The sequence below is a fragment of the Rhinoraja longicauda genome, chromosome 41, assembly GCF_053455715.1.
Source record: "Rhinoraja longicauda isolate Sanriku21f chromosome 41, sRhiLon1.1, whole genome shotgun sequence".
Lineage (NCBI taxonomy): Eukaryota > Metazoa > Chordata > Chondrichthyes > Rajiformes > Arhynchobatidae > Rhinoraja > Rhinoraja longicauda.
Genome location: NC_135993.1, coordinates 4073463 through 4086794, shown reverse-complemented (window position 1 = coordinate 4086794; position 13332 = coordinate 4073463). Strand labels below are relative to the sequence as shown.

The 13332-nt window shown below is 57.7% G+C and overlaps 1 protein-coding gene across 1 annotated transcript in view; it reads left to right on the top strand.

Moving 5' to 3' along the window:
* LOC144611722 (CAP-Gly domain-containing linker protein 3-like) overlaps window positions 1–13332 on the top strand; it is a 29316-nt gene that overhangs the window by 3417 nt on the left and 12567 nt on the right. The window contains 7 exon segments of the mRNA XM_078430954.1: window positions 957–1122; window positions 2737–2904; window positions 4356–4499; window positions 7191–7216; window positions 7218–7266; window positions 9649–9831; window positions 11387–11548. Coding sequence (XP_078287080.1) covers window positions 2751–2904; window positions 4356–4499; window positions 7191–7216; window positions 7218–7266; window positions 9649–9831; window positions 11387–11548 — 718 coding nt within the window. The 5' untranslated portion in view covers window positions 957–1122; window positions 2737–2750.

Here is a 13332-nt window from a genome sequence, read left to right as displayed (position 1 = left end):
TACGGGACCGCCCTTGTCCCGTATTAGGCCCGGGGGCTGCTGTAGGCCCGGGGGCCGCTGTAGGCCCGGGGGCCGCTGTAGGCCCGGGGGCCGCTGTAGGCCTGGGCACTGTAGGCCCGAGGGCCACTGTAGGCCCGGTCACTGTAGGCTAACGGAGTGTGTTCGGGGAGCGGGGCCGAGTATGTTCGCCTAACGGAGGTTGCATAGCAACCCGCCTCCCGTCCCGGGCGGCCGCCATTGGTGGAGCGGGAGCACGTGACCACTGGCTGGCTGGGTAAGTAGTCAGGGGCGTGGGGCGTGAGGCGGTGACGTCACCCTTGTCCCTTATTTGGGAGTGAGAAAGTTGGCAACCGTGCTTGGCACCTTGCTGTGGAGCCCCAGCAGTTCCGATCACTGGTACTGTCATACCGGTACCAGTACTTCAGTCTGAAGAAGGGTCTCGACCCGAAACGTCACCCATTCCTTCTCTCCTGAGATGCTGCCTGACCCGCTGAGTTACTCCAGCATTTTGTGACACCTTCGATTTGTACCAGCATCTGCAGTTATTTTCCTACACCTGGTACTGTCAGTGTGGGCATGGCACATTCTCGCCATGACCCTGTGGATTTTTAAGTTGTTCTGGTTTCCTCCACTTATTAACCAAATGTGTAGGCAAGTGGTGGAATCTGGAGAGACTAAAATGGGATGATTATAGAATCATAATCGTCTCATAACCAGAGGTGGTGCAGAGAATTGGTTATCATTGTCACTGGTATTGAGATACAATGAAAAGCTTTCTTCGAGTGCTATCCAGTCATGCTGGGCGATTGGAGATGTACAAAACCTTCACTTCTGACTCCCACCAAACGAGCTGGATTCCAAGTTTGCCATCTTCAACCATTTGCTTTGCTTCATTTTGTTTGGTTCTGCCACTAATGGGTCAGATTTTTCTCTTCTCTGTACCACTTCACTTTAAGATCGGCGGTGGCAAGGCGACAGAACTGCTGCCTCACAACACCAGAGACCCGGGTTCGCTCCTGACTGCGCGTGCTGTCTGTACAGAGTACGTACGTTCTCCTCCCGTGACCTGCGTGGGTTTTCTCCGGTTGCTCCGGTTTCCACCCACACTCCCAATACGAACAGGTTTGTACATTAATTGGCCTCGGTATCGATTGTAAGTTGTACCGAGTGCGTAGGATAGTGGGGATCACTGGTCGGCACGGACTCGGTGGGCCAAAGGGCCTGTTTCTGCGCTGTATCGAAAAGTCTAAATTCCAAGATGGAGATTTTTTTTTAAATCATCTTTTGCCTTAATTCTTCATCCCAAGTCAGTGATGATGATGAATTACTAGACTGAGCACTCAGTGACTGCATACTTTCTGCTGCCCTCTCTACAATGAATCTTCTCTCTACGTTTGGCTAATAACCTGTCAAAGTGCCTGGAGGCAGAAACCATTCCCTTTAATTGGCTGACTAATCAATATGTTAATAGATTAATTTATTTTTTTGCCGTTAGTAATAATGGGGAGGGGCACTGGATTCATGTTTTCCCCAGGAAGAGAGGGATTTGCATCGTATTGTTGAATAGTAGTAGATTGGTTACAGCACAGAATGAGGCCGTTTGGCCCATCTTGTCTGCTCTAGCTTTCTATCAGAACAGCTCACTATTTCTGCTCACTGGCCGTTTCTCCTTAACGTGACGTTTTTCACCTCTTGCACCTTTTTTCACAACCTACCAACATGTTTGGCAGACAATCAAGTATATTTTTTAAGCTCGTGTAGGAAACATGCAAAGTCCCACGAACAGGTATTGATTTATTAGTGTTATGTGAAGTTATATACAGTTAAACGCTTTGTTTGCGTGCTATCCAGGTTGGTTTAGAGACACGGCATAGAAACAGGCCCTTCAGCCCACCGAGTCTGCGCTGACCAATGGTACACTAGTTCTATCCCACACACTAGGGATAATTTACTGAAGCCAGTTAACCTGCAAACGTGCACGTCTTTGGAGCGTGGGAGGAAACCGGAGCACCCGGAGAGCGTAGAAACTCCACACGGACAGCATTGGCAGTCGGGATCGACCCTGGGTCTCTGGCGCTGTGAGGCAGCAGTTCTACCGCTCAGCCATAGAACCTGGAACAGTGACTCCCAAAGAGACAGGCCTTTCAGCCCACGATATCTGTGCCGAACAGACCGACCAACTCAATAGACAAAAGGTGCAGGAGGAGGCCATTCGGCCCTTCGAGCCAGCACCGCCATTCACTGTGATCATGGCTGATCATCCACAAACAGTACCCCGTTCCCGCCTTCACCCCATATCCCTTGACTCCGCTATCTCTAAGAGCTCTATCTAACTCCCTGTTGAAAGCATCCAGAGAATTGGCCTCCAGTCATCAGTCCTCAGTCTGAGGAAGTGTCTCGACCCGAACCGTCACCCATTCCTTCTCTCCAGAGGTGCTGCCTGTCCCGCTGAGTTACTCCAGCATTTTGTGTCTACCCTCAAGTTAAACTAATGTCCGGTGCCTGCACATGATGAATGTACCTCCATTCCCTGCAAGTCTCAAATTCCACTGTTGCATCTGCCACCTGTCACCCCCAGTGCCTTGCAGTCAAAGCATGCTACACATAGGTACAATCTCACCATCTATAAATACAAGAAGTAGTACAAAGAGAACAATACAGGGCGCTGGATAATGTGGTGTAACATTACAGAGAGAGAGAGAGGTTCTGACGTTGTGTCCTCTCATTACCCCACAGGTAGAGGTGTGACCATGACCAAGGAGAATGTTCTGGATGTAGCCCCTGAGGAGGGGCCTCTCGAACAGCAGGAGCTGCTGCCCCCCGGCCTCCTCAGCCCCCTCCCTGAGCGTCGAAAGAAGCCCGTCGTTCACCACTCTGCCCCGGCCCCCCTGCCCAAGGATTACGGTAACCGCGCGACCTGGCTTCCCACAACCCCGGCAGCAGCCACCTGACCCCGACACCCCCTCCCCATCCCCTCGACCCCCCCTCTCCCCTCGCTGCCCCATTCCCTCGCTGCCCCCTCCCCTCGCCACCCCCCTCCCCTCGCTGCCCCCTCCACTCGCCACCCCCTCCCCTCGTTGCCCCCTCCCCTCGCACCACCCCCTGCCCTCACCCCCCTCCCCTCGCCACCCCCTCCCCTCGCCCCCCCTCCCCTCGCTGCCCCCTCCCCTCGCACCCCCCCTGCCCCCCCCTCCCCAGGCCCCCCTCCCCTCGCCACCCCTCCCCTCGTCACCTCCTCCTCTCGCTGCCCCCTCCCCTCGTTGCCCCCTCCCCTCACCCCCCTCCCCTCGCCACCCCCTCCACTCGCCACCCCCTCCCCTCGCCACCCCCTCCCCTCGCCACCCCCTCCCCTCGCCACCCCCCTCCTCTCGCCACCCCCTCCTCTCGCCACCCCCTCCACTCGCCACCCCCTCCCCTCGCCACCTCCTCCTCTCGCTGCCCCCTCCCCTCACCACCCCCTCCCCTCGTCACCTCCTCCTCTCGCTGCCCCCTCCCCTCGTTGCCCCCTCCCCTCACCCCCCTCCCCTCGCCACCCCCTCCTCTCGCCACCCCCCTCCTCTCGCCACCCCCTCCACTCGCCACCTCCTCCTCTCGCTGCCCCCTCCCCTCGTTGCCCCCTCCCCTCGCCACCCCCTCCCCTCACCCCCCTCCCCTCGCCGCCCCCTCCCCTCACCCCCCTCCCCTCGCCACCCCCTCCCCTCACCCCCCTCCCCTCACTCCCCTCCCCTCGCCACCCCCTCCCCTCGCCACCTCCTCCTCTCGCCGCCCCCTCCCCTCGTTGCCCCCTCCCCTCGCCACCCCCCTCCCCTCACCCCCCTCCCCTCGCCACCCCCTCCACTCGCCACCCCCTCCCCTCACCCCCCTCCCCTCGCCACCCCCTCCCCTACCCCCCTCCCCTCGCCACCCCCTCCACTCGCCACCCCCTCCCCTCACCCCCCTCCCCTCGCCACCCCCTCCACTCGCCACCCCCCTCCCCTCACCCCCCTCCCCTCGCCACCCCCTCCCCTCGCACCTCTTCCCCTCCCCTCACACCCCCTCCCCTCGCCACCCCCTCCCCTTACACCCCCTCCCCTCGCCACCCCCTCCCCTCGCCACCCCCTCCCCCTCCCCTCACACCCGCTCCCCTGGCCCCCCCACTCGTCGCACCCCCTCCCCTGCCCCCCCCCTCCCCTGCCCCCCCAATCCCCTGCCCCCCCAATCCCCTGCCCCCCCTCCCCTGGCTCCCCCCTCCCCTGGCCCTCCCCTCCCCTCCCGATGGGTCTCAGCTAGCGGGTCGACGATCTAGAGGTGGTCTTTGACCTCGGTGAGACGCGTGGCCGAGGGGTCGGGTTGTATTGTCTCCTCTTCTCTCCCAGCCTTCACCTTCTTTGACCCGAATGACCCCGCCTGCCAGGAAATCCTCTTCGACCCTCAGACCACCGTGTCCGAGCTGTTTGCCATCATCCGACAGTGGGTCCCTCAAGTACAACACAAGATCGACACCATCGGCAACGAGGTGAGTTGCTGCCACCAGACCCGTTCACCTGAACTCTGCACTCTGGGACCACTGGGGATCTTATAGAGACGTATATACAATTATAAAAGGACTGGACAAGCTAGATGCAGGAAAAATGTTCCCAATGTTGGGCGAGTCCAGAACCAGGGGCCACACACAGTCTAAGAATAAAGGGGAGGCCATTTAAAACTGAGGTGAGAAAAACTTTTTCACCCAGAGAGATGTGAATTTGTGGAATTCTCTGCCACAGAGGGCAGTGGAGGCCAATTCACTGGATAAATTTAAAAGAGAGTTAGATAGAGCTCTAGGGGCTAGAGGAATCAGGGGATATGGGGAGAAGGCAGGCATGGGTTACTAATTGTGGATGATCAGCCATGATCACAATGAATGGCGGTGCTGGCTCGAAGGGCCAAATGGCCTCCTCCTGCACCTATTTTCTATGTTTCTATGTTTCTAACTGCACACATTGTTTGGTTTTAGCTTTATGGTTTTAGCTTTATGGTTTTAGCTTTATGGTTTTAGCTTTATGGTTTTACCTCTTTGGTTTTAGCTCTTTGGTTTTAGCTCTTGGTTTTAGCTTTGAGTAGGGTTGCCAACTTCCTCACTCCCAAATACGGGACAAAGTAACATCACCCGCCGCCATTGGTGGAGCGGGAGCACGTGGCCGCTGGCTGAGTGAGGTCACGCGGGGCGCGGGGCAGTGACGTCGTCCTTTGTCCCTTCTTTGGGTGTGAGGAAGTTGGCAACTCTACTAATATGGGACAAGTCATGTCTCTTCAAAACCTTTGGTCTCACAACTACTATCTTTTCATCTCTGGCCATATCAACCCCCCCCCTCCCCATCTGCCTATCAACCCCCCCCCCCCCCTCCCTACCCCCTCCTTACCCCCTCCCCACCCCCTCCTCGCCTGCATCCACCTATCACTCGATGGTACACACAAAATGCTGGAGTAGCTCAGCGGGTCAGGCAGCATCTCGGGAGGGAAGGAATGGGTGACGTTTCGGGTCGAGACACTCCTTCAGTCTGAAGAAGAGTCTCGACCCGAAACGTCACCCATTCCTTCTCACCCGAGATGCTGCCTGACCCGCTGAGTTACTCCAGCATTTTGTGTGTACCTTCGAAAGAAAGGGAGGAGTTGGGAGAAGAGAGGGCGGGAGGGGAGGGGAAGGGAAGGGGGAGGGAGAGAGGTACGTGAGGCTGTTGGTGGAGTGGGGGCGGGGCGGGACGTCCGAGACGTCAGCAGCCTGATGTTCTTTGGTTAGTCACAAAACGCTGGAGTAACTCAGCGGGAAACACAGCATCTGTGGAGGAAAGGAGTCAGGGACGTTTTGTGTCGCGACCCTTACTCTGACCCGTCTCGACCCGAAACGTCACCCATTCCTTCTCTCCCGAGATGCTGCCTGACCCGCTGAGTTACTCCAGCATTTTGTGTCTACCTTCGATTCAAACCAGCATCTGCAGTTTTTTCCCTGCACCTATCGCTCTCCAGGCTTTTTACTGTCTTCGTCTCTCTTCCAGCTTTCTTCCCCTACCCCCCTCAAATCAGTGTGAAGAAGGGTCCCGACCCAAAACCTCACATTCCCGTGTCCTCCAGGGATGCTGCCTGAACCGCTGAGTTACTCCAGCCCTTTGGAGACCGCACTTGGTTCCTTGTTCCGACTGTTTATAGGCTGCATCTTTCAATCTGTCAATTGAAAGCTCCAGCCCATGTTTTTTTTAATCTCGGTGAAAGGATCCCATAAATCAAACTGCCTGGTTATGTGGAGAGTGAAATAAGAGCTTATTTAAGAAGCATAGACGGGGTTAAGTAATGTCTTGCCACGATGACTATCTATGGAGAAAGCCCAGGGGAGTATTGATTGGTAGTGTGTATCCGCGTGACACGCAGGCTGCATTACTCTGTAATCCAATTCTCGCTGTGCATCAGCGATTGATTTTACACTGTTGGCTTTCAGCATTGTGGACTCAGCTCAGACCATCACCCAAACCAACTCCGAGCCTGAGGAAGGGTCTCGACCCGAAACGTCACCCATTCCTTTTCTCCAGAGATGCTTCCTGACCCGCTGAGTTACTCCAGCATTTTGTGTCCATCCACTGGAGGTGACAGCCAATATCAAAGGCTCGTCACCCTGGCCACTCTCTCATCTCGCCGCTGCCATTCGAGCTGGAATGAGTGCGGGGACGATTGACGAGATGTTGCCAGGACTCGAGGGGCCGGGACTGTCGGGACGAGGGTGGGCAGATTAGGAGGCAGAGCCCCCTGTCGGTCCCTTCCATGGTGGGGCTGGTGAGTACCTCCCAGCCTAACCTCCACCATTTGGATATTCTCACCGCTCTGAACACAGTGGTGCGTTGGTGGAGCCTTTGCCTCACAGCACCAGAGACCCAGGTTTAATCCTGACTACCGGTGTTGTCTGCACCGAGTTTGTACGTTTTCCCCTGACCATGTGGGTTTTCTCCGGGAGCTCTGGTTTCCTCCTACACTCCAAAAACATGCAGGTTTGTAGGCCGGTTGGCTTGGGTAATATTGTAAACCGTCCCCAGTGTGTGTGTGTGGGATAGTGTTAGCGTGCGAGGATCGCAGATTTGGTGGGCTCGAAGGCCTGTATCTCGAAAACTAAACTAAAACCGGCTCCCCGTCCTTGCACTAGCTGTGACTGAACATCTCGCTTTCCTTGTCCGACCAAGACCAAGACCTTCTGAAGCGAGGTTGCCACGTGACATGATCGAGACGGACTGACAGACATGACACTCCGCATTGCATTCATGCGTTGCAACGGCCTGGTTGCACACGAGTCGGTAAGTGCGACGTTGGGGGTGCCCCTTCTGACTTCTTCCCACCCCCCGTCGGGGGGGAACCTTCCGGCTGGCACGGCCTCTGAGAGGAGTCTAACGGCACTAGTCAAGATAGAACAACAACATTCTTACTTGCTGCAGAACAACACAATATGTAAACATAGTGCACTGTACATAATAATAATTAGACCAAGTGGACCCATTGGGCCCAAAACCTCTCCTGCATTGGTGCAGCACCCTCTCCTCCTCCCTCCCCTCCTCCCCTCCCCCCTCCCCTCCCTCCCTCCCCTCCCTCCCTCCCTCCCTCCCTCCCTCCCTCCCTCCCTCCCTCCCTCCCTCCCTCCCTCCCTCCCTCCCTCCCCTCCCTCCCTCCCTCCCTCCCCTCCCTCCCTCCCTCCCTCCCTCCCTCCCTCCCTCCCTCCCTCCCTCCCTCCCTCCCTCCCTCCCTCCCTCCCTCCCTCCCTCCCTCCCTCCCTCCCTCCCTCCCTCCCTCCCTCCCTCCCTCCCTCCCTCCCTCCCTCCCTCCCTCTCCCTCCCCCCCTCCTCTCTCCCATCCCTCTCTCCCTCCCTCCCCCCTTACTCTCTCTCCCTCCCTCCCTCTCTCCCTCCCTCCCCCCTTACTCTCTCTCCCGCCCTCCATCCCCCCCTCCCCCCTCCTCTCCCTCCCTCTGAGATAGATTTAAACCTTAAAATGTGAATAACTTTAAAAATATAACACCGATTTCAATGAAACTTCTTCCATTAGCACCAAAGGGACGACGGTGAGTAAGGTGGGCCTAAAATTGTCACGCTGTCATGTACCGTTTTGGCTGTAGTTCAGGAACAAACAAACAAACGATAGTTTTAGTATATGGATAATAATAGTCTATTGTAGTTCGGAGCTTATTTGAGGTTGTGGTGTTTATTAGCCTGGTGGCTGTGGGGAAGAACCTGGACGTCCCAGTTTTCAGGCTCCTGTACCTTCTTCCCGATGGCAGGGGTGCAATGGGTGTGTGGCCAGGGTGGTGTGGGGTCTCTGATGATGCTGGCTGCCTTTTTGAGGCAGCGACTCCAATAAATCCCTTCGATGGTGGGGAGGTCAGAGCCAGTGATGGACCGAGCAGTGTAAATCGTGCTACTAGAACGGTCCACCTAGATCATTAGGAGGTCGAGTTGGCAGCCCGCAAAGTTGGCTGTGGGAACGGATCTGCCGGCTTCAGCTGGGCTGGAGTTCCAGAGCCCCGGGGGAAAATCCCACCCGCCGATCGTCCGCGGAAGTCCTGATGAGGTTGAGATTGGCCGCCTCACCCAGCCGAGGGGCCACATTTCTGGGGGGGACTTCCGGGAGGACGGGGGTGGGGGGGGGGGGGGATTTCACGTGAGCGCTGGTGGTAATTTTGTCTGGATTAAAGAAGGTGCCGAACCACTAGTTGCCAGAAAATCGGCGGTGGAGTCAACCGTACAACCGCAATCTGCTCAAGATCTCAAGATCAATTTATTGTCACATGTACCAATTAAGGTCCAGTGAAATTCGAGTTACCACGCAGCCACACTAAGTGAAAAGCAACAAGACACACAGCCACATGAAGTGAAATTTCACATAAACATCCACCACAGCGGATTCCACATTCCTCACTGTGGTAGAAGATGATTAAACTTTATTACCTTCCAAGTCAAGTTTATCAAGTCAAGTTTATTTGTGCATGTGACAAATAAACTTGACTTGATAAACTTGACTTGGAAGGTAATAAAGTCCAATCACCTTCCTCTTTGTTCACCGGCGGTCGGGGCTGTTGAACCGTCCGCAGTCGCCGCTGCCGACTGTCCGAGCGTCGGGGCGATCGAAACTCCCCGCGTCGGGGCGGTAGAAACTCTCTCCGTGGCACGGAGCTCCCGAGTCGGCCTCTACCCACCAGAGACCGCGGGGCATCACGGTGTTAAAGTCCATAGCCCCGCGGTCGGAGCTCTCCGCAGTCGATCCCCAGCAAAGGATCGCAGCTCCGCGATGTTAAAGTCCGCGTCGCGCCCACGCGTTGAAGCGCCGGGCCGGTCTCCAGGAAAGGCCGCACCAATCCACGATGTTCGGCCGCAGTGGGGACGGAGACACGATACGGAGAAAAATCCCATCTCCGTCGAGGTAAGAGATTGAAAAAAAGTTTCCCCCAATTCCCTCCCCCATCCCCCCCCCCCCCCCATAAAACAAACCAAGTAACACTAAAACATACTATTAACACATACTTAAAATAATAAAAACAGTATGAAGGACGTTGGCGAGGCAGCCGGTGCTGGTGGCGCCACCCGATGGCAAGAGGTCGTCAGGAAAGCGGGTGTGCTGCATGAGTGAGTGTGTTGTTGGAGGGGCTGTGTTGGTTACCAGCTGTCTCTGCACCCGGTTTAGGGGACCCAGCGGCAGCGGCTCGCCTCTGCAACCATCTGATTGCCCTTGGGGCCGACGTTGGGCTCCGCAGCCGATGGACCAGCATGAACGCCCTTCACTACGCCGCGTACTTCGACGTGCCGGAGATCACGCGCATCTTGCTCAAGGCTCACAAACCCAAAGGTAGGCTTGGCGGGGCCTCACACTGACATCGCTGGGCTGCCTTTAGCTTTGGTTCAGTTTTAGTTTAGTCTCCACCACCTTCTGGGGCAATGAATCCCACAGATTCATAGAAACATAGACATAGAAACATAGATGCAGGAGTAGGCCATTTGGCCCTTCGAGCCTGTACGCACCGCCATTCAATATGATCATGGCTGATCATCCAACTCAGTATCCCGTACCTGCCTTCTCTCCATACCCCCTGATCCCTTTAGCCACATTGGCCACATCTAACTCCCTCTTAAATATAGCCAATGAACTGGCCTCAACTACCTTCTGTGGCAGAGAATTCCACAGATTCACCACTCTCTGTGTGAAAAAAAACTTTCTCATCTCGGTCCTGAAAGACTTCCCCCTTATCCTTAAACTGTGACCCCTTGTTCTGGACTTCCCCAACATCGGGAACAATCTTCCTGCATCTAGCCTGTCCAACCCCTTAAGAATTTTGTAAGTTTCTATAAGATCCCCCCTCAATCTTCTAAATTCCAGCGAGTACAAGAGTATTCGCCACCCTCTGACTAAAGAAATTCCTCCTCATCTGCTTCCTAAAGGAACGTCCTTTAATTCTGAGGCTATGGCCTCTGGTCCTAGACTCTCCCACCAGTGGAAACATTCTCTCCACATCCACTCTATCCAGGCCGCTCATTATTCGATAAGTTTCAATGAGGTCCCCCCTCGTCCTTCTAAACTCCAGCGAGTACAGGCCCAGTGCCAACAAACGCTCATCGTATGAACCCAATCATCCCTGGGATCGTTCTCGTAAACCTCCTCTGGACCCTCTCCAGAGCCAGCTCATCAATCCTCAAATATGTCCTCAAATAAAACCGAAGATCTCGGAGAAAACGGTGGCGCAGCGGTAGAGTTGCTGCCTTACAGCGAATGCAGCGCCGGAGACTCAGGTTCGATCCCGACTACGGGCGCCGTCTGTACGGAGTTTGTACGTTCTCCCCGTGACCTGCGTGGGTTTTGTCCGAGATCTTCGGTTTCCTCCCACACTCCAAAGACGTACAGGTTTGTAAGTTATTTGACTGGGCAAATGTAAAAATTGTCCCTAGTGTGTGTAGGATAGTGTTAATGTGCGGGGATCGCTGGGCGGCGCAGACTCGGTGGGCCGAAGGGCCTGTTTCCGCGCTGTATCTCAAAATCAAAAATCAAATCAATATAATCCTCAAAACAAAATCAGTCTGAAGAAGGGTCTCGACCCGAAACGTCACCCATTCCTTCTCTCCTGAGATGCTGCCCGACCCGCTGAGTTACTCCAGCATTTTGTGTCTACATCAATCCTCAAATATGGGCCGTAAACTGCTCACAATACTCTGGTCTGCGGTCTGACCAGCAGCTTAAAGAGACTCAGCATTACATTCCTGTTTGGGGGCTATGGGCAGGTGTACGGGCTGTGACCCTTGTTGAGGGTCCCTGCACCCAGTTCGTGGTGTTGGGATCACGGCACGGTGTTGGTGAGGGTTACTGAAGGTCAGGTCCCGCGCGCGCCCTCTCACTCTCTCTGTGTTCGCAGTGCTCAACTCAACCTGCAGTGACTTCAACCACGGGACTGCTCTGCACATCGCCGCCTCCAACCTCTGCCTGGGGGCCGTCAAGTGTCTGCTGGAACACGGAGCCAACCCGGCCCTCCGCGTGAGTCACACGGACACGGGACACGGGACACGCGTGTTTGGCCGTTCAACGCCATTGCAGCTCTCCGCGGCCTAACGCTGCGGCCCAACCTTCTCCACTCTGCCCGTTCTCCCCTCCCGTGGGCCACTCCCCCCCCCCCACACACTCTCCCCCCCTCCCACACCTCCTCCCCCCCCCCCCACACTCTCCTCCCCCCCCACACTCTCCCCCCCCACACACTCTCCCCCCCCACACACTCTCCCCCCCACCCACACTCTCCCCCCTCCCACACTCTCCCCCCCCCTCCCACACTCTCCCCCCTCCCACACTCTCCCCCCTCCCACACTCTCCCCCCCCACACTCTCCCCCCCCCACACTCTCCCCCCCTCCCACACTCTCCCCCCTCCCACACTCTCCCCCCTCCCACACTCTCCCCCCTCCCACACTCTCCCCCCCTCACACACTCTCCCCCCCACACACACTCTCCTCCCTCCCACACTCTCCCCTCCCGTGGCCACTCCCCCCCCCCCCCACACTCCCCCCCTCCCACACTCTCCCCCTCCCACACTCTCCCCCCCCCCACACACTCTCCCCCCTCCCACACTCTCCCCCCCCACACACTCTCCCCCCCCCCCACACTCTCCCCCCTCCCACACTCTCCCCCCCTCCCACACTCTCCCCCTCCCACACTCTCCCCCCCCACACACTCTCCCCCCTCCCACACTCTCCCCCCCCACAACTCTCCCCCCCCCCACACTCTCCCCCCCACACACTCTCCCCCCTCCCACACTCTCCCCCTCCCACACTCTCCCCCCCACACACTCTCCCCCTCCCACACTCTCCCCTCCGTGGGCCACTCCCCCCCCACTCCCCCTCACACTCCCCCCTCCCACACTCTCCCCCCTCCCACACTCTCCCCCCCCACACACTCTCCCCCCTCCCACACTCTCCCCCCCCACACACTCTCCCCCCCCCCACACACTCTCCCCCCTCCCACACTCTCCCCTCCCGTGGGCCACTCCCCCCCACACACTCTCCCCCCTCCCGACACTCTCCCCCCCCCCCTGCCCACACTCTCCCCCCTCCCACACTCTCCCTCCCCTCCCACACTCTCCCCCCTCCCACACTCTCCCCCCTCCCACTCTCCCCTCCTCGCCGGACCCCTGCCCACTCCCCCCCCCCCACACACTCTCCCCCCCCACACCACTCTCCCCCCCTCCCACACTCTTCCCCCCTCCCACACTCTCCCCCCCCCACACTCTCCCCCCCTCCCACACTCTTCCCCCCTCCCACCACTCTTCCCCCCTCCCACACTCTCCCCCCTCCCACACTCTCCCCCCTCCCACACTCTCCCCCCCTCCCCACACTCTCCCCCCTCCCACACTCTCCCCCCTCCCACACTCTCCCCCCTCCCACACTCTCCCCTCCCACACTCTGCCCTCCTCGCCGGGACCCCTGCCCACTCCCCCCCACACACTCTCCCCCCTCCCACACTCTTCCCCCCTCCCACACTCTTCCCCCCCTCCCACACTCTTCCCCCCTCCCACACTCTTCCCCCCTCCCACACTCTCCCCCCTCCCACACTCTCCCCCCTCCCCACACTCTCCCCCCTCCCACACTCTCCCCCCCCTCCCACACTCTCCCTCCTCCCACACTCTCCCCCCTCCCACACTCTCCCCTCCCCGCCGGGACCCCTGCCCCACTCCCCCCCCCCGTCCCACTGAGAACTCCATCCATTGGACTTTGCAGATACGGCGTTGAAACAGGCCCTTCGGCCCACCGGGTCCACGCCGTCATTCAGTCAGTCAGTCAGTCGGTCATTCAGTCAGTCAGTCAGTCAACAGTCAT